General features: G+C 44.1%; 1 protein-coding gene across 3 annotated transcripts; it reads left to right on the forward strand.

The window, feature by feature from the left end:
• The first annotated feature begins 140 nt into the window (after window positions 1-140).
• LOC100195964 (transducin beta-like protein 3) lies at window positions 141-26,877 on the forward strand. 3 transcript variants are annotated; one of them, XM_045719955.1, is made up of 24 exons: window positions 141-354; window positions 458-509; window positions 652-747; window positions 851-898; window positions 1,485-1,626; window positions 4,532-4,616; window positions 5,164-5,334; window positions 6,316-6,391; window positions 6,507-6,603; window positions 6,935-7,158; window positions 7,777-7,918; window positions 8,849-8,907; window positions 9,518-9,624; window positions 9,810-9,945; window positions 12,204-12,446; window positions 13,490-13,560; window positions 13,810-13,966; window positions 17,278-17,336; window positions 20,879-20,982; window positions 22,482-22,553; window positions 23,524-23,682; window positions 24,655-24,748; window positions 25,508-25,592; window positions 25,914-26,118. In XM_045719955.1, the coding sequence occupies exons 1-23, from the start codon at window positions 323-325 to the stop codon at window positions 25,542-25,544; spliced, it is 2,463 nt and encodes an 820-aa protein (XP_045575911.1). In that variant the 5' UTR covers window positions 141-322; the 3' UTR covers window positions 25,545-25,592; window positions 25,914-26,118. The 3 variants fall into 3 exon arrangements, with proteins under 3 accessions (XP_045575911.1, XP_045575909.1, XP_045575910.1); XM_045719953.1 differs by lacking the exon at window positions 25,508-25,592 and having other exon boundaries at window positions 25,914-26,877; XM_045719954.1 differs by lacking the exons at window positions 25,508-25,592; window positions 25,914-26,118 and adding an exon at window positions 25,093-25,475.
• Window positions 26,878-27,682: the final 805 nt, after the last annotated feature.

The following is a 27,682-nucleotide window of genomic DNA, read 5'->3' on the forward strand; positions in this document are numbered from 1 at the left end:
ATCTTTCTGCGTATGGTGCAGAAAACACATAGAATATAAAATGGTTTAATAATTATCGAGTTTTTTCCTCCGGGAATTTCTTACTGCAAAGAAGCCCAAAATGTTTGGCTGTGCATTCTAGCCAATCACTGTCGTGCGTTTTCTTTCCACGCTCGCTGTCATATGACGTACAATGTGAGAGACAGAAAACCACCTTTTGAACAACACATGTGGGGATTTTGTTGATCGGAGCTAATGAATTCTAACAACAAGTGATCGAAATCAGTTCATCTGTCTTTAAACTGCAAAATTGTGGGGGTTTACCCACGTCTTCCAAAGCAAGATGGCAAAAAGCAATCTCCAGTTCAAAACCAAGTAAGTCGAACGCACTTCACGTGGATAGCTAGCTAGCTAACGCTGGGCAAATCTTAGCTATCTTCTTGCTAAATTACCGTTGTTTTTTTTCTTCTTCATGTAGCTATGCTGTTTCCAGCACCATCGAACCATTCTACAAGGGAGGAAAAGTACAGGTAAGTTATTTATCACTGATAGTTACCTCCCTCTGTAAAACAGTTAGCTAGCCAACTATCCAACGTTACTGTAGCTATAATTAACTACCTATACCGTTGACAGATGTGTTATGGTATTTCAATATGTTTTCCTACGTTACAGATCAGTAAAGATGAGAAATTCATATTTTGTACGTGTGGCACACGTGTCAACGTCTTGCAAATCGTTACAGGGAAGATTGTTCACAGTATTGAACAGGTGAGACTGTCTCTCTCTCTCTCTCAACACTCGTGTGCAGCTAGTTCAGACATTAATTTAATGTCTGTACAGATTCTCATTTCCGTCACTGTTGTAATTGCAGGATGATCAGGAGGACATTACATCATTCGCCCTCAGCCTTGATGATGAGGTAAAACATTTGACATTATATGATGGGCTGTTCCAGACCTATGGCTGCATTTACACAGGCAGCCCAGTTCTGATCTTTTGCCCAATTGATCGAAAAAGATCTGATCAGATTGGTCAAGAAACCAATTTACTCTAAAAAAAAAAAAATCAGAATTGTGCTGCCTGTGTAAACACAGCCTTAGTGTCACACTCAGTACTTAGTTTGACTACCTTAAGGCATCCGCATGCTGTAGTTCGGCTGCCGCCTTTTTCATGAAAACAAGTCATCACTCCTTGAATGACTAGACTTTCTTGAAGAATCCCTACTCTTGACTGATCATCGACGAAGGGCTGTAGACTTCGCCTCCGAACTTCAGCTTGCCTCCAGAAAAAAATGTTGTGTCCCCGAACAGCCCCAAAAAAAGACTACCGAAGTGCAAAACGAACAAAAATGTCACAAAAATGTCATAATATATGCACAAACTCTACCAAACTGTTTCAGCTGGGAAGCATGTGGACACCTTTATTCCCCTCTTCCCTTCATACCTTAGTTCCCCTTTTCTCCTCCCTCACCCTTTCTCTCCATCCATTCCTCCTTCCCTCCCCAGATCCTGGTAACAGCCAGCAAGGCTCTGCTGCTGAAGCAATGGGACTGGAAGCAGGCCCAGTGCACACGCTCCTGGAGGGCCATCCACAATGTGCCTGTTGCCAGCATGACCTTTGACCCCACCTCCACGCTCCTGGCCACAGGTGAGCGGATTGACCTCATAGGATAACTTCCCACAACCATTATAGCCTAGCCTGGTCCCAGATCTGTCCCACACCCATCATACCCTAGCCTGGTCCCAGATCTGTCCCACACCCATCATACCCTAGCCTGGTCCCAGATCTGTCCCACACCCATCATACCCTAGCCTGGTCCCAGATCTGTCCCACACCCACCATACCCTAGCCTGGTCCCAGATCTGTCCCACACCCATCATACCCTAGCCTGGTCCCAGATCTGTCCCACACCCATCATACCCTAGCCTGGTCCCAGATCTGTCCCACACCCACCATACCCTAGCCTGGTCCCAGATCTGTCCCACACCCATCATACCCTAGCCTGGTCCCAGATCTGTCCCACACCCATCATACCCTAGCCTGGTCTGTGCAGATGATGTGTATTGTTTTAATTTCAGAATAATCGTGCTGAAAGAAACCACTGATGCCAGTTGGCAAGAAAGCACTTACAGATCTGGTACCAGGCTATATCTAGTAACAGTGTTAATTTTGGCAATCTTTTAGAGTATTTGTCTTAGTCATTTTGACTAAAATATAATTGTCTTAGTTACATTTTACCATTTGAATAATGATGTAGTCTAATTATTGTCAAAAGAACTAAAACAGTTGGCCATTTTAGTCCACTAAATGCCCTTTTTGTCACATCACATTTGTATTGCCTCATAAACCTATAGTAAACAAATCACTGACTTCCATGTGAACAAACATACACAGCCTTGTCCTACCAACATTTTTCTGTATGACGTCATTCTCTACCCAACAGCAGAAAAATGACAAACATAAGTATAGACAGTGCCTTCGTATTCAGACCCCTTGACTTTTTACGTTACAGCCTTGTTCTAAAATGGATTAAATTGTTTTTATTCCTCAATCTACACACAATACCACATAAGGACAAAGCAAAAAACGGTTTTTAGAAAAATTTTCAAATGTATTAAAAATACAAAACTGAACTATTGCATATCCATAAGTATTCAGACCCTTTACTCAGTATTTTGTTGAAGCACTTTTGGCAGCGATTGCAGCGTCTGGTCTGCTTGGGTATGACGCTACAAGCTTTGCACACCGGTATTTGGGGAGTTTCTCCCATTGTTCTCTGCAGATCCTCTCAAGCTCGGTCAGGTTGGGAGCATTGCTGCACAGCTATTTTCAGGTCTCTTCAGAGATGTTAGATCGGGTTCAAGTCTGGGCTCTGGTTGGGTCATTCAAGGACATTCAGAGACTTGTCCCAAAGCCACTCCTGTGTTGTCTTGGCTGTGCTCTAAGGGTCGTTGTCCTGTTGGAAGGTGAACCTTCGCCCCAGTCTGAGGTCCTGAGTGCTCTGGAGCAGGTTTTATTCAAAGATCACGCTGTACTTTGCTCCGTTCATCTTCCCCTCGATCCTGACTAGTCTCCCAGTCCCTGCCACTGAAAAACATCTCCACAGCATGATGCTGCCACCATGCTTCACCGTAGGGATGGTGCCAGGTTTCCTCCAGACGTGATGCTTGGCATTCAGGCCAAAGAGTTGAACCTTGGTTTCATCAGACCATGGGTTCTTGTTTCTCATGGTCTGAGAGTCTTTCTTTAGGTGCCTTTTCAAACTCCAAGCGGGCTGTCGTGTGCCTTTTACTGAGGAGTGGCTTCCGTTTGGACATTACAATAATGGCCTGATTGGTGGAGTCCTGCAGAGATGGTTGTCCTTCTGGAAGGTTCTCTCATCTCCACAGAGGAACTCTGGAGCTCTTTCAGAGTGACCATCGTGTTCTTGGTCACCTCCCTGACCAAGGCCCTTCTCCCCCGATTGCTCAGTTTGGCCGGGCGGCCAGCTCTAGGAAGAGTCTTGGTGGTTTCAAACTTCTTCCATTTAAGAATGATTGAGGCCACTGTGTTCTTGGGGACCTTCAATGCTGCAGAAATATTTTGGTACCCTTCCCCAGACCTGTGCCTCGACACAATCCTGACTTGGAGCTCTATGGACAATTCCATCGACCTCATGGCTTGGTTTTTGCTCTAACATGCACTGTCAACTGTGGGACCTTACATAGACAGGTGTGTGCCTTTCCAAATCATGTCCAATCAATTGAATTTACCACAAGTGGACTCAAATCAAGTTGTAGAAACATCTCAAGGATGATCAATGGAAACAGGATGCATCTACGTGCAATTTCGAGTCTCATTGCAAATGGTCTGAGTACTTATGTAAATAAGGTATTTCTGTTTTTTATTTAGAATAAATTAGCAAACCGTTCTAAACATTTTTCGCTTTGTCATTATGGGGTAATGTGTGTAGATTGTTGAGGTTTTATTTAGTCATTTTTAGAATAAGGCTGTAACGTAACAAAATGTGGAAAAAGTCAAGGGGTTTAAACACTTGCCGTATGCACTGTATAACAATTATTTGGCCATGTAAATTCCTAATTTAGCCTACATAGCTATTGTTTTGTATGTAATATGCAATCAGACACACACAAGCGCAGAGAGAGAAAGAGTAGCACCATCTAGCTAAAATTGATTGAGAGTTTTTCAGTGATAAGCACAATCTCTCCAAAGCTCTTGTCCAGTTCACTAGTCCGATTTTAGTCGCAGAGAGAATTTAGTCTCGTCTCGTTTGAGTCAACTGAACAAAAAAATAATTTTTGTTGAGTTATATTTTTTCTGGGTCTGTTTAGTCAGTTATAGTCTCGCCAATTACCACTAAAAAATAGGTGTTTAACGAATATTTTAGTCACTATTTTTGTTGACGAAATTAACACTGCCTAGTACCTACCTGTTATACCCAAAACAAGAGTGAGTGAGCTCAGTCAAATGCTCTCACTTTAAATGGGTACTCTGAGATTTCACCTTGTACTTCCTGTCTGTAATATGAGTCTGTCATCCTGTTGGTGTGTAGGAGGCTGTGATGGCACCATAAAGCTGTGGGACGTGGTGAAGCAGTACTGTACACACAACCTGAAGGGCTCCTCTGGGGTCGTACAGTAAGTTACTGACCAACTGATCTAGGATCAGTTTAGCCTTTCAGATCATGAATAAGATCACATGGATGGGGGGGGACCTGATCCTAGATCAGCACTCCTACTCTGAGACGCTTTATGAATACTTGCGCGGGTCAATTTATCTCATGGTTTATAAATGAGATCTATTCCTCAGAAACTGGACAAACCCTTGTAGATGTAGGTGCCTTCAATAAGTTGATACATTGACAACAAGACATGACTTAAATCTAGTTTCTAGTTTGACGTGTGGGAATTAATATTTGATATTATGACTCAGCATGTTTGAGGGGATCAGTTTAATCAAGGCGAGCCACATAATTGTTAATCTTAATTATATAATGAGTAGTTATTATGGATGCAATGTGGTTTGTAGATCAGTGATTGAGCGCAGTCCGACTGCAATGTTGTCGATCTCAAACACTCACATAAGTAGTTATTAGGGATACAAGGTGATTTGTAGATCAGTGATTAAGCGCAATCCGACTGCAATGATCTCAAACACTCACGTTGTCCTCCTCCTGCCCTGCAGCCTGGTGGAGTTCCACCCAGACATAAGTCTACTGCAGCTCTTCTCCTCGGCGTCAGACTGTGGCATCAGGATGTGGGACCTGCGCTCCAGCCAGTGTCTGTGCGTGCTGCAGAGCCACTACAGCCCTGTCACCTCCCTGGCCTTCACCTCCGATGGAGCCTCCATGGTCAGGTACTGTAACAGTCAGTCAACGGTTTGTTTTATGCAGCTCTTTTTACATCAACAGTTGTTAGACAGAGCTCTACAGTAGAGCAGACCGAGATCTTAACCTGTTGTACTGTAGGACAGCTGAGCTGACTGGCCTGCTCCTACCACTCTCTGGCTAGGTTTCCATTGACCTTTGTTTGTTGTTGACATTTAGAAAGTTTACATAGAAAATAGATGCGAGGATTGCCTGCTAGGGTGCGTTTCCGTTTAACTATCTTGTGTCGATTTAAAAACAACTGAACGTAATGACGTCAAACCAAAAAAGTACTTTCGGAATTATTCGTCAATCTTCATTTATTTGAAAAACACTGTTTCCAAAGTTTGTTGCAATAAAGAAAAATCCATCCCAGTCAAACGGATCATTTTTTGGGGTCAATCTTAAGAAAATGTCTCATATCTGCCGTTTCCATTATACATGTCGTAATAATATATATTTTTTGCGACATTGCTTTTGTTGAATAAACCTGGGTCAATGGCAACCTGCCTTCTGACACCTATCATACCCTAGCCTGGTCTCAGATCTGTTTGTGTTGTCATTTCTGAAAAATCGTGCTGAAAGAAACCACTGATGCCAGTTGGCAAAACGGCACTTACAGATCTGGTACCAGGCTATATCTAGTACCTACCTATCATAGCCAAAACAACATGGTGAGCTATTGGTGCAGTGTTGTCCAACATATTCAATTAATGCGTCAATTTAGTGTTTGGAACTACTCTAGACCAGTGGTTCCAAACCTGTTCCATTCCGGGGATCATCCAATCATCATCAAAGCTCTTCAGGACCACCATCCGTGGAGTCGCAGATTTGAATTTTTTTACATTTATTTTGCGGCTCACCTGCAGTACCCCCGCAGACCACAGGTTAAAAACCATAGCTTTAGACCTCATCACAGCTGATCAGTTCATTGCAAGCTAGCTGAAGGTTGGATGTTTGTTTGATTGCAGCTCTGGCAGGGACAAGATCTGCACAGTGTGGGATCTGAAGAGCAGGACTGCCAGGAGGACAGTGCCCGTCTATGAGGTGAACTCTCATACTCTACTTTCTTCCAGAGTTGTTTTAGAATGGCTTTTGCAACTAAAAGTTGATTGGTGCATCATCAGCCTAATTGCATGAAATGCGTTGCTTCCCTCGCCAGGCTGTGGAGAGTGTTGTGCTGCTCCCTGAGGACGAAGATTTCTCTGAGATCGGGGTGAAAACTAAAGAGATCCACTTCATCACAGCAGGCAGCAAAGGTATGTGCTTCCAGTCCCGCTCCTGGGTGAAGTTCCCCCTAGGTACAGATCTAGGATCAACTTCCCTAACCTTAACCATTAGTGGGGGGAAATGCAAAGCTGACTCAGATCAGTGTCTAGGGGCCACTTCTCCTTACTCCAACAATCCCCAGGCTAGATGGTGGATGCATGTGGAGGAGTCTGCCCACCAATATAGCTAGATAATACTGAATGAGACTAGTGTATAGTTTTAGCAGCCAATCAGAGATGACCATAATTTTATAGTTAGCCAAAACAACACAGGGAGCAAGCCCAATCAAAGACCCCCACTTAAGGGATTCTCTCTCTCCAGGTGTGCTGAGGGTGTGGGATGCCAGCTCGGCCCGCTGTGTGTTCGCCCAGACGCTCCCCTCTGCTCCCCCCGCGCGGGGCTCTGAGGAGGGGGGGGAGGAGTATGGAGACCCCCGGAGCCTCACCTACTGCCTCCCCCTGCCCTCCTCCCTCAGGCTGGCCACGGTCACAGCAGAACATAACATCCTGCTCTACCAGCTGCCCTCCTTCACCGCACAGCAACAGGTGGGTACCAGCTGCCCTCCTTCACCACACAGCAACAGGCGGGTACCAGCTGTCCTCCTTCACCTCACAGCAACAGGTGGGTACCAGCTGCCCTCCTTCACCACACAGTAACAGGTGGGTACCAGCTGCCCTCCTTCACCACACAGTAACAGGTGGGTACCAGCTGCCCTCCTTCACCACACAGTAACAGGTGGGTACCAGCTGCCCTCCTTCACCGCACAGCAACAGGTGGGTACCAGCTGTCCTCCTTCACCACACAGTAACAGGTGGGTACCAGCTGTCCTCCTTCACCGCACAGCAACAGGTGGGTACCAGCTGTCCTCCTTCACCGCACAGCAACAGGTGGGTACCAGCTGTCCTCCTTCACCACACAGTAACAGGCGGGTACCAGCTGTCCTCCTTCACCACACAGCAACAGGTGGGTACCAGCTGTCCTCCTTCACCTCACAGCAACAGGTGGGGTGGGGAGGGTTAAAGGGACCGTAGGATTGTTCTTATTGTTCAGATGGTTGGTCTTCTGTTTGTTTGAAGATGTTTTCACCCATGCTGATGGTTTATTTTGATCAAGAGCCTTGTGTTGCTGGTGTTCATTCTCTAATGTTTTCTCTCCACCCCCAGTTTGTTGGCTTCAATGACGAGGTCCTGGATGTGAAGTTTCTGGGAAAGGGTGACACTCACATTGTCGTGGCGACCAACAGCTCCCAGCTCAAGGTGTTTGACCTGGCTACCAGCAGCTGTAAGATCCTCTACGGACACACAGGTGAGTCCTCTGACCAACAGAGGGCAGCACCTCTCTGCTTGTCTGAATGGGGTTTTCACAAGGTAGAAAGATGGAATGGAAACCTAATTTACATTTGTTAAAAGGTTAGAAACTGAGAATAAACGTTCTCAGAATAAGTATCTGGTTCGTTTCTTTTGAATCTGGCAGCTCCATTCAGCCCAGTTGTAACATTAATGCCAACAACATATAGTAAATATTTCACACAAATGATCTAGTACATCACTGAATAGAAGTGAAAACATCTGGTCACTTCTGAGAATGACCAGCAGGAGGCAGAGTTGCTGTGTGAAACACTGATCCCCAAACTGCACCTTGCAATGCAGCTGTAGAATATCTCCACCCTGCAGCGGGTCTGTAGAATATCTCCACCCTGCAGCGGGTCTGTAGAATATCTCCACCCTGCAGCGGGTCTGTAGAATATCTCCACCCTGCAGCGGGTCTGTAGAATATCTCCACCCTGCAGCGGGTCTGTAGAATATCTCCACCCTGCAGCGGGTCTGTAGAATATCTACACCCTGCAGCGGGTCTGTAGAATATCTACACCCTGCAGCGGGTCTGTAGAATATCTCCACCCTGCAGCGGGTCTGTAGAATATCTCCACCCTGCAGCGGGTCTGTAGAATATCTACACCCTTCAAGGATGCAACATGTACAGTATGTAAACCATGGAGGTCTTTCTAAACCATGGCGATTGGAGGGATTCCAATGAAATTGTAGCTGTGAAGGCATTTACAAGAAGCTTAAGAAGCCTGATAAACTGAGCAGTCAGACAGAGTTCCTGCCGTTCAGGATTAGAGACAGTGATAGCTTGGTAACTGGTCGGTCTGGTTTGACTGACGTTGAGAGAGTTGCTCTTTCCTCACCTGGCTCGCCCTTTCAGAAGGGTTGACCTTTCCTTTCTCCTCCACAGATACCGTCCTGTCACTCGACGTGTTCAAGAAAGGATCCCTGTTTGTGAGCTGTGCAAAGGTGAGGCTACAGCTTGACTGTTTCCTTGTTTCATCAGGAATGTTTACCATTCTTCATTTACGAATGGAATCCTCTCCTCAACCTTTCATCAACATGAGTTAACCACAGAGTTGGATGAAATCCACACGTACACAAACACCTTCATGCATACCTACACACACATTTACATTTACATTTTAGTCATTTAGCAGACGCTCTTATCCAGAGCGACTTACACACACACACACACACACACACACACACACACACTCCCTACTAACCAGTATCATCAAATCAATACTATTGAACCCTAGCCTGGTCCCAGATATGTTTGTGCCATTTTTCCAACTCCTATGGTCATGGTTATGCCAAATGTGACAATGACCTCTGTGCAGATGATGTATGATGTTTTAATTTCTGTATAAAGTGATGGAATCAAACCCCAGATGCCAGTTGGCAAAACGGCACAAACACAATACACACACTCCCTCTAACCAGGGTCCTCTCTCTCTCTCTGTACAGGATAAGTCAGTGTCCTCTCTCTCTATGTACAGGATAAGTCCGTGTCCTCTCCCTCTCTCTTTCTCTCTCTGTCTCATATATAATATATTTTGTTGTTTCTTTCCCCCAGGATAAGTCAGTGCGTGTGTGGAGACAGGATCCAGACAGTGGTCAGGTGTGTTGTGTGGCCCACGGCTGCAGCCATGGTAACGCTGTGGGCTCCATCACCTGCTCCAGGTAAACCACTACACACCAGGGTCTCCTTGGTTCTGACCCCGGAAGCCCACTGTGGAGGCACATTTCTCCACTATTGGGAATGCCAATATCCAATGTGTTAATCATCCATACACTCTTGCTTGTGCACGTTCTAATCCTTCTTTCTTATCCTACATCGGTCTTTCTCTCTCCTTTCTTTCTTTCAGGATGAAGGAGTCGTTTGTGGTGTCTGGTAGTCAGGACTGCACCATCAAGGTGTGGGATCTCCCAGAGACCATCCCGGAAACAGACGGTGACATGTTCCAGCTGACCGCCCGGGTCACAGAGAAGGCACACGACAAAGTATATGACGCGCACGCACATGCGCATTCACATACATTCAATTATCATACATACAGTTGAAGTCGGAAGTTTACATACACCTTCGCCAAATACATTTAAACTCAGTTTTTCACAATTCCTGACATTCAATCCTAGTAAAAATTCCCTGTCTTAGGTCAGTTAGGATCATCACTTTATTTTAAGAATGTGAAATGTCAGAATAATAGTTGAGAGAAAGAGTTATTTCACATACCCATTGGGTCAACAGTTTACATTAACTCAATTAGTATTTGGTAGCATTACCTTTAAATTGTTTAACTTGGGTCAAACGTTTCGGGTAGCCTTCCACAAGCTTCCTACAATAACTTGGGTGAATTTTGGCCCATTCCTCCTGACAGAGCTGGTGTAACTGAGTCAGGTTTGTAGACCTCCTTGCTCGCACATACTTTTTCAATTCTGCCCACAAATTTTCTATAGGATTGAGGTCAGGGCTTTGTGATGGCCACTCCAATACCTTGACTTTGTTGTCCTTAAGCCATTTTGCCACAACTTTGGAAGTGTGCTTGGGGTCATTGTCCATTTGGAAGACCCATTTGCTACCAAGCTTTAACTTCCTGACTGATGTCTTGAGATGTTGCTTCAATATATCCACAGAATTGTCCTGCCTCATGAGGCCATCTATTTTTTGAAGTGCACCAGTCCTTCCTGCAGCAAAGCACCCCCACAACATGATGCTGCCACCCCCGTTCTTCACGGTTGGGATGGTGTTCTTCGGCTTGCAAGCCTCCCCCTTTTTCCTCCAAACATAACAATGGTCATTATGGCCAAACTGTTCCATTTTTGTTTCATCAGACATTTCTCCAAAAAGTACGATCTTTGTCCCCATGTGCAGTTGCAAACCGTAGTCTGGCTTTTTTATGGTGGTTTTGGAGCAGTGGCTTCTTCCTTGCTGAGCGGCCTTTCAGGTTATGTCGATATAGGACTCGTTTTACTGTGAATGTAGATACTTTTGTACCTGTTTCCTCCAGCATCTTCACAAGGTCCTTTGCTGTTCTGGGATTGATTTGTACTTTTCGCACCAAAGTACGCTCATCTCTAGGAGACAGAACGTGTCTCCTTCCTGAGCGTTATGACGGCTGCATGCTCCCATGGTGTTTATGCTTGCGTACTATTGTTTGTACAGATGAACGTGGTACCTTCAGGCATTTGGAAATTGCTCCCAAGGATGAACCAGACTTGTGGAGGTCTCCAATTTTTTTTCTGAGGTCTTGGATGATTTCTTTTGATTTTCTCATGATGTCAAGCAAAGAGGCACTGAGTTTGAAGATAGGCCTTGAAAAACATCCACATGTACACCTCCAATTGACTCAAATGATGTCAATTAGCCTATCAGAAGCTTCTAAAGCCATGACATAATTTTCTGGAATTGTCTAAGCTGTTTAAAGACACAGTCAACGTAGTGTATGTAAACTTCTGACCCACTGGAATTGTGATACAGTGAACTAATCTGTCTGTAAACAATTGTTGGAAAACTTACTTGTGTCATGCACAAAGTAGATGTCCTAACCGACTTGCCAAAACGATAGGAATCTGTGGAGTGGTTGAAAAATGAGTTTTAATGACTCCAACCTAAGTGTATATAAACTTCCGACTTCAACTGTACATGCATGCATGCATGCATGCATGCAAGCATGTACACAAGGACATATAACTGTACAGACAAATACCCACCCACACAAAAGCACAAACACAAGGACACACAAGCATGTACACACACTAACACATGTCTAGAAGCACGTTCACAGGTGCACCATACGGGTAGGTAAACGGATAGATATGCTGTAGTGATAAGCCTGTGTTTGTCTGGTGACTCAGGTGCTTGATTTGTTCACTGTGATGGAAATATATATATGGCTTTCCTCATAAGGAAGTCAGTCCCAGCTGATAATGTCCTATTGTGGGCTCCTTTGTCTGTATGAACTATTGTTGTCATACAAATGTACTCACAACACAGATGGTTTAAGGTTTCTATGTATAACGTGGGTGCCTGTTCTGTGAAATGTATACTTGAGAAGGAAGAGAGGACTATGTGTTTGTGTTTGGTAGTCTCTCACCCTCCTATTCCCCATCCTCTCCTCTTCCTCTCCAACCCCTCTACTTCTTTTAACCCCACTTTCTATTTGTCATCTATCACTTTCTAATTTCCCCCATTGTTTTCATGCCTGCTCTGTGTCACACTGACCCCATAACCTTCAATGTCTCTCCCCCTCCCTCCCCAGGATGTGAACAGCGTGGCAGTTTCCCCTAACGACAAGCTCTTGGTGTCTGGTTCCCAGGACCGCCTGGCCAAGCTGTGGTCCCTGGGGCCCCCCGGGGCCGACCTGGCCCTGCTGGGGGTGTTCCGGGGCCACCGCCGGGGGGTCTGGTGTGTCCAGTTCTCTCCCATGGACCAGGTGCTGGCATCCTCCTCAGCCGACGGCTCTGTCAAGCTCTGGAGCCTCCAGGACTTCAGCTGCCTCAAGGTGGGTGTGGGGTGGTGAGGGTGGAGGTAGGGATGTGCGTGTATGATTGCTAGTTTGCGTGTATGATTGCTAGTTTGCGTGTATGATTGCTAGTTTGCGCGTGTGTGTGTGTGTTTTTGTGACGTGTTTGTAATTTTAAAATTTGTAAGAATGTACATGTTTCCCTCGTACAGTAGGTATGAGATAATCAACCCCATTTTAGTTCCTCCATTACCTTGGCACTCCCGAACACTCGTCAAACCAATTAAAACCAAATGAAATATGTATTGAATGGTAGTTGTGAGCGATCGTGAGCGTTGTTAGTAGATGACGTTTTCATCACATAGTAGCTTTATGCACTAATATAATGGCTCATGGAGGGAGGTTGTGTTTAACTTGTGGCTCCCTCCCACGATATCCTTTCTGCCCTTTGTGAGTGACGCATTCTTTGAACAGTCATGGTCTCCTGTATGGAACTGTTCTGGAACACAGGAACAACAGAACCTGATGAAATGGCGTGCCTTGGTTTGTTATGTACAGTATCTTCAAATGTTATCTTTTTAATTAACCTCTCACCGGAAATCCAATAGAAATCCAATTTGTCACAAATGAATGGCCACAAAGTTCGCAGGTTGACATTTTATTGTCATCAGTCTTGTCCTGGAGGCAGAACAGAGCGATTTCCGCTAGATGGGCCAGCGGCAAAAGTGAAATTTGGCTATATTGTAAAAAGGTTAGGGTTAGGTTTAAAATCTGATTTGTTCTCTGTGGCTGTGCCAGCTAGTGACTACCCCACAGAGCTGCCTCCAGTACATGAGTCATCACAATAAATGCCAACCTGTTCGAAGTGCACGTGTGGCGTGGGCCTGTATTCATGGTCCTGATCTTGTATCAGGTTTGCCTTTTAGATCGTAATGAATAAGATATGGACAGTGAGGACCTGATCTTAGATCAGCACTCCTACTCACTGACGCGTTTTGAATACGTGCCCTGGTGGAAGCAGATGAAGTTATATCTGGGCATTCTCTGGCAGTGAAACTGGTGTGGCATGTTGTGTCTTGTAGACGTTTGAAGGCCACGATGCCTCTGTGCTGAAGCTCATCTTTGTGAGCAGAGGGACTCAGCTACTCACAAGGTAAGACACACACTATTTTGTGTTTTTGTATCCTTCCATAATTCTTATGGTAGCATGCCAATATCACATCCCAAGCATTGGTTATACAGTTTTTTCCCTTAAACCACATCTCTCTCTCTCTCCCACCCTCTCAATCTTTTGAGTCTCTCGCATTCGCTCGGCTCGCCCCTCTCGCTCTCTTTCCGTTTTTTTCCTCTCCGCCTCTCTCTCTCTCTCTCTCTCTCTCTCTCTCTCTCTCTCTCTCTCTAGTGGGTCAGATGGGCTGGTCAAGCTGTGGACCATCAAGACCAATGAGTGTGTGAAGACGCTGGATGCCCACCAGGACAAGGTGTGGGGTCTCCACGCCACCAGGAAGGACGACCGCGTTGTCACCGCCTCGGCCGACTCCAACATCACTGTGTGGACGGTTAGTACTGGCCCTAACCGACTAACGCTCACTAATTGATTGAGTTTGAATAATTAGAAATTCATGTAAAGCTCGTCCAGTTGGAAACCACGTTATGACCTGGTTTATATAGTACATATACTGTAAGTCAATTAATCCACCAACCAATCAGTCAGTCAGTCAGTCAAATCTATTTCAAAAGCCCTTTTTTCATCAACAGTTGTCACAAAGTGCTTCAAAATCTTGACATCTCCCACCAAAACCTTTAGAAAGAGACATACCTACCTGGTGTAGAACCGTGAGCGACAAGGCCTTAGAAAGAGACGTACATACCTGTGGTAGATCCGTGAGGGACAAGGCCTTAGAAAGAGACGTACCTACCTGGGGTAGATCCATGAGGGACAAGGCCTTAGAAAGAGACGTACCTACCTGGGGTAGATCCATGAGGGACAAGGCCTTAGAAAGAGACGTACCTACCTGGGGTAGATCCGTGAGGGACAAGGCCTTAGAAAGAGACGTACCTACCTGGGGTAGATCCGTGAGGGACAAGGCCTTAGAAAGAGACGTACCTACCTGGGGTAGGTCCGTGAGGGACAAGGCCTTAGAAAGAGACGTACCTACCTGGGGTAGATCCGTGAGGGACAAGGCCTTAGAAAGAGACGTACCTACCTGGGGTAGATCCATGAGGGACAAGGTCTTAGAAAGAGACGTACCTATCTGGGGTAGATCCGTGAGGGACAAGGCCTTGGGCAGGAGAGTAATGTAGTATGCAGAACTCAGGCTTGGGTAACTCCACCAGTACCGACACCATAGAAATAGAATTACTAGAAATGCTATTAGTCAGACTCTTACCTGTAAATTAGTAGATAACCAGCTGTATTGCCCCTATAAAAACTTGTGATAGGAGCATTGCTAGCTCCATTTCCTGTGTCCTGGCTGAGTCCAACAAGGTTCACACAAGGTGCTTAAAGTACTTGAATTTGGCACTCTGAAATTGAAGTACTGGAATACCTTGAAAATCTGAAATGTTCTCAAGTTGGTACTGAAAGGAGAACAGAAAATGATCAAATATGTTAATATGAAAAATATTGGAAAAATGTATTGGTCTTGCAAATTAATTTCCAGGCAGACCACCGAGTTTTATTTCCTCACTTGTCTCGTGCTCTGGTTGCCAGGTGAGCTCGCTCATTCCACCCACACTGGGCGGCAGGTAGCCTAGTAGTTAGCGTTGAGCCAGTAACCGAAAGGTTGCAAGATCAAATCCCCGAGCTGACAAGGTAAAAATCTGTTGTTAGTCCCTGATCAAGGCAGTTAACCCACTGTTCCTAGGCCGTCATTGAAAATAAGAATTTGTTCTTAACTGACTTGCCTAGTTAAATAAAGGTAAAATAAACACTGCCACTTAGCCAGGCAGGTACAGAACTGACTGCTTAGGCGCCACCAAACGTCACATCGATAGCTAAAATGCCAGGCAAATGTAGATTCAACCCTGCCTGGCAAGATATTGACATTTATGTCAGGGTTTTACCAGACCCAACCAGGGATGTAGTGGAGGGTAAACGCCGTTTACGCACCTTTTTATTTGTGAAATAGCTTTTAATAACCTATTTTTAAAATGTAATTATCGTGAGAATGACTGGAATCATGAATGATTCATGTCTGCTCCCCCAGATTTGCCTTGTTAGCAGTGCATTCATTCATTACTCTGTCCAACGGGGAGCACTACCCACGACGTAGCATAGGCCGAGAGGTGGAATCAACTACCTCAGCCCAGTCCTACAGTGGCAAGTAGCGGAGAGACTCTACTGACAGTGGAAATTATTTTAACATCCCTCAACTCCTGCTGTGTCAACAGACACCCACCAAACAACCCTCCCTGACTCTCAGAGAATGAGTGTACAACTGGTAAATAGTCGCTGATACATCAGTCAGATGTCTAGCTAGCTATGTAGCTCAAGGGCTCTGGCTGTTAGCCAGGTAGCTAGCTGGCTAGAAGGATGACGTTAGAAGCTAATGTTGAACAGAGCCTGACCTCCAGCAGCAGTAGTTGACTGAAATGAACCTAGCTATAATCAAAAGATTGGCTACTATAAGTTCACATAACAAAATAAATGTTCTTTGTAGTGAGACGCTGGTGAGTCAGGCTGCAATGAAGGAGGCAAAGGAGATGCACAGAGAGAGGAAGCATTGAAGCAAGCAGGGATTGAAGTGTTTCCCAAACTTGGGGTCCGGGACCCATGTGGGGTCCTCCAAAATGTTAATAGGGTCCCCTGAGAGAGTCTTTAATCTTATCAAACGCTAACTTCCTCTTCAGTCTATGTCATGGAAAGAGCTCATACCATTGCACTACTTCCTGTTAACCTCACAGTGAGTACCATGTCATTTCCAGGTATAACCCCCCTAGGCATTGGTGACAGGTTTCACGATGATGATTTGGAAGCATTGTCACCCAGCTGACCTCATGGCTGTGGTTACTCTACAGAAATTGTACCTTAAGGAAACATCACATAAAAAGCTGGTGTGGCAGTGATTGTGTGCTGTATCTTGTGCTGTATCATGTGCTGTATCATGTGCTGTATCATGTGCTGTATCATGTGCTGTATCATGTGCTGTATCATGTGCTGTATCATGTGCTGTATCATGTGCTGTATGTTACCGCCACTTCATCTGATTCCTTGATGTTTAGGAGAAGACGACTCCTATTGCCATAGTAACTCCAGACATGACAACTACCTCTGTGCAGATGATGTATGATGTTTTAATTTCTGAATAATAGTGAAGAGATCAAACCACTGATGCCAGAGAGAGAGAGACAAAATATGACAATGACCATAGGAGTTGGCAGGTGTGTGTGCAAGCACGTGTTTGTGTGCACGTGAGTGACCTCTGCATAAAGGAAGCAGCCTTCAGCTAAATCAAGGTCTTCATGCTGTCAGTATAACACCTCCATCTCCCAGGATGCAGTGGTAAATACGTGTCATGGAGATGGAGTCATCCATCCTTTTGTATGCGGCATACCTGCCTGTATTATGAAAGATGGGAATTCAGCCTGTTGCATAAATGTGCCTCGCCTTTTGAAAAGGATTAATGAAACGTGTGAATACTGAGTTAATGTAAATTAGCTTAGGGAGTGTCTTGGTACTCTAACTATTCCAACTATTGTCACACCCATCCTAGATCGGGTTGTTAAGTTTTAAACTAGATGCTATATGTCTTTAAAACTGGGGGTATATTTGTATGGCAAATCTAGAACTGTTAGTCAGACAGTTATGTTGTTGTATAAATGGAATGAGTGACATGATAAATGTATTGTGTGTGCCTTTCCCCTGTAGGACGTGACAGAGGTGGAGCAGGCAGAGGAGCAGGCGAAGCAGGAAGACCAGATACTCAAGTGAGTTCACCTTCGATACTTATCAACTGGGCATTAAAACATCCTTCAATACAGATATCAACTGGGCATTAAAACATCCTTCAATACAGATATCAACTGGGCATTAAAACATCCTTCAATACAGATATCAACTGGGCATTAAAACATCCTTCAATACAGATATCAACTGGGCATTAAAACATCCTTCAATACAGATATCAACTGGGCATTAAAACATCCTTCAATACAGATATCAACTGGGCATTAAAACATCCTTCACCTTCAATACAGATATCAACTGGACATTAAAACATCCTTCAGTACAGATATCAACTGGACATTAAAACATCCTTCAGTACAGATATCAACTGGACATTAAAACATTATTCACCTTCAGTACAGATATCAACTGGACATTAAAACATCCTTCACCTTCAATACAGATATCAACTGGGCATTAAAACATCCTTCACCTTCAATACAGATATCAACTGGGCATTAAAACATCCTTCACCTTCAATACAGATATCAACTGGGCATTAAAACATCCTTCACCTTCAATACAGATATCAACTGGGCATTAAAACATCCTTCACCTTCAATACAGATATCAACTGGGTATTAAAACATCCTTCCCCTTCAATACAGAAATCAACTGGGCATTAAAACATCCTTCATCTTCAGTACAGATATCAACTGGGCATTAAAACATCCTTCACCTTCAATACAGATATCAACTGGGCATTAAAACATCCTTCAGTACAGATATCAACTGGGCATTAAAACATCCTTCACCTTCAATACAGATATCAACTGGGCATTAAAACATCCTTCAGTACAGATATCAACTGGGCATTAAAACATCCTTCACCTTCAGTACAGATATCAACTGGGCATTAAAACATCCTTCACCTTCAATACAGATATCACCTGGGCATTAAAACATCCTTCAGTACAGATATCAACTGGACATTAAAACATCCTTCAGTACAGATATCAACTGGGCATTAAAACATCCTTCACCTTCAGTACAGATATCAACTGGGCATTAAAACATCCTTCACCTTCAATACAGATATCAACTGGGTATTAAAACATCCTTCAGTACAGATATCAACTGGACATTAAAACATCCTTAACCTTCAATACAGATATCAACTGGGCATTAAAACATCCTTCAGTACAGATATCAACTGGGCATTAAAACATCCTTCACCTTCAGTACAGATATCAACTGGGCATTAAAACATTCTTCACCTTCAATACAGATATCAACTGGGCATTAAAACATCCTTCACCTTCAATACAGATATCAACTGGGCATTAAAACATCCTTCACCTTCAATACAGATATCAACTGGGCATTAAAACATCCTTCACCTTCAATACAGATATCAACTGGGTATTAAAACATCCTTCACCTTCAATACAGATATCAACTGGGTATTAAAACATCCTTCAGTACAGATATCAACTGGGTATTAAAACATCCTTCAGTACAGATATCAACTGGGCATTAAAACATCCTTCAGTACAGATATCAACTGGACATTAAAACATCCTTCACCTTCAGTACAGATATCAACTGGGCATTAAAACATCCTTCATCTTCAGTACAGATATCAACTGGACATTAAAACATCCTTCAGTACAGATATCAACTGGGCATTAAAACATCCTTCACCTTCAATACAGATATCAACTGGGCATTAAAACATCCTTCACCTTCAATACAGATATCAACTGGGCATTAAAACATCCTTCACCTTCAGTACAGATATCAACTGGGCATTAAAACATCCTTCACCTTCAGTACAGATATCAACTGGGCATTAAAACATCCTTCACCTTCAATACAGATATCAACTGGGCATTAAAACATCCTTCACCTTCAATACAGATATCAACTGGGCATTAAAACATCCTTCACCTTCAATACAGATATCAACTGGGCATTAAAACATCCTTCACCTTCAATACAGATATCAACTGGGCATTAAAACATCCTTCACCTTCAATACAGATATCAACTGGGTATTAAAACATCCTTCAGTACAGATATCAACTGGGTATTAAAACATCCTTCAGTACAGATATCAACTGGACATTAAAACATCCTTCACCTTCAATACAGATATCAACTGGACATTAAAACATCCTTCACCTTCAGTACAGATATCAACTGGACATTAAAACATCCTTCAATACAGATATCAACTGGACATTAAAAAATCCTTCACCTTCAATACAGATATCAACTGGACATTAAAACATCCTTCACCTTCAATACAGATATCAACTGGACATTAAAACAACCTTCACCTTCAATACAGATATCAACTGGACATTAAAACATCCTTCACCTTCAATACAGATATCAACTGGACATTAAAACATCCTTCACCTTCAGTACAGATATCAACTGGACATTAAAACATCCTTCACCTTCAGTACAGATATCAACTGGACATTAAAACATCCTTCAGTACAGATGGTTCAGTTGGTTGGAGCATTGTGCTGACAGACAAAGGTTGTGGGTGTCATTTTTGCTTGGGACATACAGTCTGCATATGTAGGTGGTTCAGCAAATGCACTGAAATTCCATTTCTTCAATGCTTTCAAATGAGGACAATTTGGAACCTGAATTTGGTTTACTTTCAGTGGTTAAACTAGGGTCATTGGTTTAGTTTCGGGTCGTGGTTGGTGAGGGGTTAGTATTCTGAGTTTAAACACTATGACCCACTTTGTAGACCCAGCTCCTTCCAACAGCTGATAAATATCTACAGATCAAGGGTTTGTTAGACCAATGTTTGCCCACTGCCTTACCACACTAGAGGTCATGTTGGAAAGAAGTCCAGGTGGATAACACACACACACACACACACACACACACACACAGGCAGTGGTGGAGGTCCAGACAGAAATGTTGTCTTCCCTTTGGCCCACCTGTTAGTGTTCCTTTTAAGTCACAACCTGTTATCTGGAACCATATGTAAGGATAACCACGGGGATTGATAAGACTGTCCACCCACCACTGGTTTTCATACACCATAGTGTGCCTCTGTGCATGGACCACCCAGCTGAGCTAATGGCTGCGGTAATTGTACCTCCGTCTTAAGGAAACAGCCCCCGGCTAAATAAAGAGCTGGTGTGTGACACTGAGTGTGTATTTTATCTTGCTTCTGAACGTCGCCGCCACTTCATCTGATTCCTTGACGTTTAGGTGAAGACAGCAACTCCTATGGACTGACCTCTGTGCAGATGATGTATGATGTTTTAATTTCTGAATAACAGTGAAGGAATCAAACCACTGATGCCAGAGAGAGAAACATGACAATTACCATAGGAGTTGTGAATGTGCGCATGTTTGAGCGTCTTTTCTGGGTCGTGTTTTTTAGGACACGTTAACGTTTTAAGACATTTTGCAATGGGGGGAAAAAAATGTGTTTCTTATTGGAAAAATCCAGGTGGTCCCTCACTGTCTCAGTCCCGTTTTGTGCGTAATGAACGCAGCCCCAGTTTTTCTACGTTCAGATGTGGTGGTGTGTTGTTGTGTTGTGCAGGAAACAGGAGCTGTCTAACCTGCTTCATGAGAAGAAGTTCCTGAAGGCTCTGGGCCTGGCCATCTCCCTGGACCAGCCACACACTGTGCTCAAAGTCATTAAAGGTATCCTGTCCTCTCACGCTTCTTCTATATCCTACTACACATCCATACACTCACACACCCTGCTCCACCTCATCAGAGGTACATTTCTCTACCCTCCTTCTCTAGTCTCTCACATGTTTTGTCCACACTGTACATACAGCATGTTGATCATCCCGATTTCTTCCTCACATCTCCAGAAATAGCTGCTGGATTCCACATTGCTAATGTTGTCAGTCACCTTCCACCCTGTCACTACCTATTATCCTACTGTTTCCTCTGTAGTACTCCCTCAGTCCTCCAGGCACTAGTGTAGGCTAGACCTGTGGGAACTCTACATAACGAGGACTACATAGAGCAACATTACTCAGTAACCAGTTCAGACTCTCTAAACCTCTCTGTCATTAAGTTAATGGATGACATGACCTGCATGACAAGGCCTTAGAGGAAAATGGACCAAATGGACCAAATCACTCTACCCACATTCCAGGCCTTTATGTTCCCTACATGGACCTTCTTCTGAGCCAAAACGTAGATAGTTGTGCATAGGTGCACTTTAGTGTTTGTTTATCGAAACAAAGAAGATTGGAATACTTGTTTTAGACATTCCTTGTGTTAATCATGGATGAAATAGACTGGGTGGTGTTCATTAGGGCAAAACGTTGCACAACAAGAATTCTATTATTTCTTATTTTACAAGTTCCGATAGTACCAGCCCGTTTCGGACCATTTTCTTCCGTCTCGTGCCTATTGAACATGGCCTGAGAGAGATCAGGTTCTGAGCTAAATAAAGGTACAGTTTATAAACACAGGAGTGTTCACATACTCTGTGTTTAGGCATGTTGGTGTTGGGAACATCATGTGTATATAGTCAACACACTAGTGCAGCAACAAAACATGTCTTCTTAACTACTTACAACACATTCTGTTTACCATATTGAAATTCTAACAATGTATAACATACGTGTGTTAAAAATACTTATTTAGGAAAAGTCAAGGACTGAAGGGTAATGGCTTTAAAAATGGCAGATATCTATCTATACACATTTTAAATTCATATGTAGTTAAAATGACTGCCTCAGCACTTCTAGTGTTAAAATCCATTAAAATAACTGGATGGGAGAGACTAGGGTTCCATGTTTGACCGTCAAGGATTGGTCAGAGGTCATTGTATTGGCATAACAATGGACCGTCATACTGACACTGGAGTGTCTAGAATGGGGTTGTAGACGGGATGGGTCACTTAGGTCATGATGATGCGTACTATGCTGCATCCCAAATGGCACCCTATTTGCTATCTAGTGCACTACTTTTGTTCTCCATAGAGCTCTGATCAAAGGTAATGCCGTTTGTAGGGAAAGTTACAGTTATGTAAGTCTTTAATAGACTGGCCATTGAACTTAGGTTATGTATTGTGTGCCATGACACTGGTTATGTATGCAGGATCATAGGCTTCTATATCTGATGTGGGTTACTCTGTTTGTACTGTCTGTGACCTCGTGACTTTCCTGTGTGGCCTCTAGCGATCCGCCAGGGGGAAGATGGTGCTAAGCAGCTGGAGAAGACTGTGCTGAAGCTGCGCCAGGACCAGAAAGGTGAGATCAGAAAGGATTGGGATATACCTAGCTGGCCCAAAAAAACAATGTTTTTACTACGTTGCAGAACATTCTGAAAACGTTTTGTGCTTGGTGGGTATTCAATATAGTGATGGAGCCACCTGATAATGGTCCGTGATAATGGTCTGTGTATGGTAATGGTCCGTGATAATGGTCTGTGTATGGTAATGGCCCGTGATACAGGTCTGTGTATGGTAATGGACTGTGATAAAGGTCTGTGTATGGTAATGGTCTGTGATAAAGGTCTGTGTATGGTAATGGTCTGTGATACAGGTCCGTGTATGGTAATGGTCTGTGATACAGGTCCGTGTATGGTAATGGTCTGTGATACAGATCTGTGTATGGTAATGGTCTGTGATACAGATCTGTGTATGGTAATGGTCTGTGATAAAGGTCTGTGATAAAGGTCCGTGTATGGTAATGGTCTGTGATACAGGTCTGTGTATGGTAATGGTCTGTGATACAGGTCCGTGTATGGTAATGGTCTGTGATACAGGTCCGTGTATGGTAATGGTCTGTGATAAAGGTCTGTGTATGGTAATGGTCTGTGATACAGGTCTGTGTATGGTAATGGTCTGTGATACAGGTCTGTGTATGGTAATGGTCTGTGATACAGGTCCGTGTATGGTAATGGTCTGTGATACAGATCTGTGTATGGTAATGGTCTGTGATACAGATCTGTGTATGGTAATGGTCTGTGATACAGATCTGTGTATGGTAATGGTCTGTGATACAGGTCCGTGTATGGTAATGGTCTGTGATACAGGTCCGTGTATGGTAATGGTCTGTGATACAGATCTGTGTATGGTAATGGTCTGTGATAAAGGTCTGTGATACAGGTCCGTGTATGGTAATGGTCTGTGATACAGGTCCGTGTATGGTAATGGTCTGTGATACAGGTCCGTGTATGGTAATGGTCTGTTTAATCCTAAACCCCCCCCCCCCCCAGAGTCTATGCTGCGCTACTGTGCTGTGTGGAACACCAACGCCCGGAGCTGTCTGGACGCCCAGGCTGTGATCCAGGTGATGCTCACACACCTCTCCCCTGAAGAGCTGCTCCAGTACCAAGGAGCACGCGCACACCTGGAGGGACTCATACCTTACACTGGTGAGGTGGGGAGGAGTCTGTGTGTGTGTGTGTGTGTGTGTGTGTGTGTGTGTGTGTGTGTGTGTGTGTGTGTGTGTGTGTGTGTGTGTGTGTGTGTGTGTGTGTGTGTGTGTGTTAGTCACATTGATGTATAGACTCATGCCAGACGTGACAACTACCTCTGTGCAGATGATGTATGATGTTTTAATTTCTGAATAATAGTGTCCGCTGATTGTGTGTGATGGTGTCCGCTGATTGTGTGTGTGTGATGGTGTCCGCTGATTGTGTTTGTTAGTGATGGTGTCAGCTGATTGTGTGTGTGATGGTGTCCGCTGATTGTGTGTGTGTGATGGTGTTAGTGATGGTGTCCGCTGATTGTGTGTGTTAGTAATGGTGTCAGCTGATTGTGTGTGTGATGGTGTCCGCTGATTGTGTGTGTGTGATGGTGTTAGTGATGGTGTCCGCTGATTGTGTGTGTTAGTAATGGTGTCAGCTGATTGTGTGTGTGATGGTGTCCGCTGATTGTGTGTGTGTGATGGTGTTAGTGATGGTGTCCGCTGATTGTGTGTGTTAGTGATGGTGTCAGCTGATTGTGTTTGTTAGTGATGGTGTCAGCTGATTGTGTGTGTGATGGTGTCCGCTGATTGTGTGTGTGTGATGGTGTTAGTGATGGTGTCCGCTGATTGTGTGTGTTAGTAATGGTGTCAGCTGATTGTGTGTGTGATGGTGTCCGCTGATTGTGTGTGTGTGATGGTGTTAGTGATGGTGTCCGCTGATTGTGTGTGTTAGTGATGGTGTCAGCTGATTGTGTGTGTTAGTGATGGTGTCCGCTGATTGTGTGTGTTAGTGATGGTGTCCGCTGATTGTGTGTGTTAGTGATGGTGTCCGCTGATTGTGTGTGTTAGTGATGGTGTCCGCTGATTGTGTGTGGGCATCTTTACGTGTTTGTTGATACAGTTCCCTTGTTTGATTTGACCCTGTTCGTCCCCCCAGAGAGACACATGCAAAGGATAGGCCGTCTGCTGCAGGCCTCCATGTTCCTGGACTACATGTGGCAGAAGATGAGAGTGACAGGAGCTCCAGCCAGGTGAGGAGTTGCAGGGGAGGGCCTTAAACACAACACCACCAATCACAATCCAGGGCTTATACAAATGTCTTTCAAATGTTTTTTCAAATGCATTGCTTTTAGAAAGATTCAGAATAAAAAACACATACATTTAATTGTTTTGAGTTTCTTTTAATAGGGATTGATAGCAATGACAGGATTTGCCCCTAAAACAGATTCTAACATACACTTAAGTGTGTTTCACTTAGTCTTCCATCAATATCATTGCTTTGACTGAAGTGGAAATTCGACTTAAGCAATAGTTATGATTCGCTTCACTGAAGTGAAAGACATGTTCAGTTGTTTGATTTCATGTTTCCTTATAGCCTTGTAAGTAACTTCGCAGCAGGACACAGTCATCCGGCCTATCAGCGTTGACAGTATGCCACGTGAAGCATGGTATAGATCTAATCTGAGTCTAGAACAATGGCTGTTGTTGTTCATAGGAATAAATCTGGGCAAGAGAGATGACTTTCACATATCTGTGTAACCAAACTGATGTGTTTACTGTAAATACTATAGTAGACTTCATTCTGAAACCAGACACACACCCACATTCCCTCTTTATGTCTGCTTACCAAATGGCACCCTATTGCCTATATACAAGTACACTGCTTTTCACTAGGGCTCTGGTCTAAAGTAGTGCACTACATAGGGAATATGGTGCCATTTGGGACACCGTTTATAAGCTTTGCCAGCACTGTAATGATGAATAACAAACTTATTGAGGAACGTTAACAGCGATAACCAGGTCCTGGGATCAGCAGGAGATCAATGAGAGGCTGTACAATCACATACTGTACCATGGAGAGTCAATTCCAATATGGTAAATCAACACTGAAACTTCTGGAAGAATGGGGCTGTAGGTCAGGTTTGAAGAATGATTTAAGTCATTATGTAGAAAGTCATTGTCATTGGTCAAGCATAAAGATCATGTCTTCTGCAGTACCCTAATGTATGATGTGATAGGAAGTATGCAGCAGAGCCTAATTCTTCAACATGGTCTTAAGACCCAATAAGAATCCATCTAGTCCAGCTTCAGGAAATACGACAGAGCAAACATGGGTCTGTGTGACACGTGAATTATATGGATATTTGACCTCCTTTGTTGTTGGTTGCTGATGTGTGATGTCATATCCTTTTACAGTATGGACTCGCAGGATGAGGAGATGGACACCGCCTCTCTTCAGGTGCCACACCCCCGGTTCATGATTGACAAGCGACCAGGTGAGGGTGGAGATGGGACTAGGGAGCAGGGGGATGGAGAGGAGAGATGGAATGAGGGAGAGGCGGAGGAGGATGGTGGCCTCGAGGAAGATACCAACTGCCCGGCCAACATGGAGGAGGAGGAGGATGATGATGAAGTCAGTATCACCAGGAAAGCCTCAGTCAGGGGACAAAGGGAAAATGGCAACCATCACTCTGGCAGTGAGGAGAGTTCAGGAGAGGAGGACCGGGGAGACCAAACAGAGGCTAAGATGGCCAAGTGTCAGATCCTCCTGTCTGCAGCGTCCCTTCCACCCCTCCAGGCAATCATCAGCTGATGGCAGACTGTCTGACACCAAGCCCATTAAGGATGCCTGGGTGTGAAGCCGCGGGAGTCTCCTTCAGCATGGACCACTGCCTGGATCAACAGTGTGGCTTTATAGACACTGACAGGGAAGCAGGTCCTGAACGACCTTTTATAATAAACTGGTTTTGAGGTCGATAGGCCTGGCTGGCAGCCATTTTGGAAAACCGTGTCATTTTTCTTAAATAGTGCCACGAGTTTTTCCTGACCATGTTAGCTTATCAGGAAAAACTCTGGGTGCTAGTGGAAGCCTACAACTGGTACTTAGAGGAAGCCTACTGCTGGTAACTAGTGAAAGCCTACTACTGGTACCTAGTGGAAGCCTGCTACTAGAGGTCAGGAATTGTCGAGGCTCTACCCGTAACTTCCTCCCCATTCTTCTCAACAGAAACCAGTGCTTGTGAACTTTTATATTTGTACATTGTTGTGCAGTCCTGCTCTTCCACATAAACAACAACAAATGCCTCCTTTATGTAACAATATATTTTGGTTGTCATGATTACAAATTTACCTGGAATAAAATGTGTGCCTTGTGTAAGTATTTATTGAGCTGTTTTTTTAATAAGTTCATGATCATTTGAAACATCAACCAATATGTTCATGTAAAAGAGTATGTTTTAAGACTTAACTTATTTAACATAGAATTCCCATAGGAGCATAAACCATGACACAGGAAAGGGTGAAAAGGTCAAGCCTACATTCCTAGAATGGTCCAGCCTGTTAAGCATATTGTCACCCTGTGTATCTGTCACATTTTATTAAAGTCTGGGATCTCTGGTATAACCCAGTGGATTCAGGGAGAGCTCTAACCGTATAACCCAGTGGACTCAGGGAGAGCTCTAACTGTATAACCCAGTGGATTCAGGGAGAGCTCTAACAGTATAACCCAGTGGACTCAGGGAGAGCTCTAACAGTATAAGCCAGTGGATCCAGGGAGAGCTCTAACAGTATAAGCCGGTGGATTCAGGGAGAGCTCTAACAGTATAAGCCGGTGGATTCAGGGAGAGCTCTAACAGTATAAGCCGGTGGATTCAGGGAGAGCTCTAACAGTATAACCCAGTGGACTCAGGGAGAGCTCTAACAGTATAACCCAGTGGACTCAGGGAGAGCTCTAACAGTATAAGCCAGTGGACTCAGGGAGAGCTCTAACAGTATAACCCAGTGGACTCAGGGAGAGCTCTAACAGTATAACCCAGTGGACTCAGGGAGAGCTCTAACAGTATAAGCCAGTGGATTCAGGGAGAGCTCTAACAGTATAAGCCAGTCAGGGAGAGCTCTAACAGTATAAGCCGGTGGATTCAGGGAGAGCTCTAACAGTATAAGCCAGTGGACTCAGGGAGAGCTCT

Source organism: Salmo salar, chromosome ssa06 (assembly GCF_905237065.1).
Source record: "Salmo salar chromosome ssa06, Ssal_v3.1, whole genome shotgun sequence".
In the NCBI taxonomy this organism is placed as follows: domain Eukaryota; kingdom Metazoa; phylum Chordata; class Actinopteri; order Salmoniformes; family Salmonidae; genus Salmo; species Salmo salar.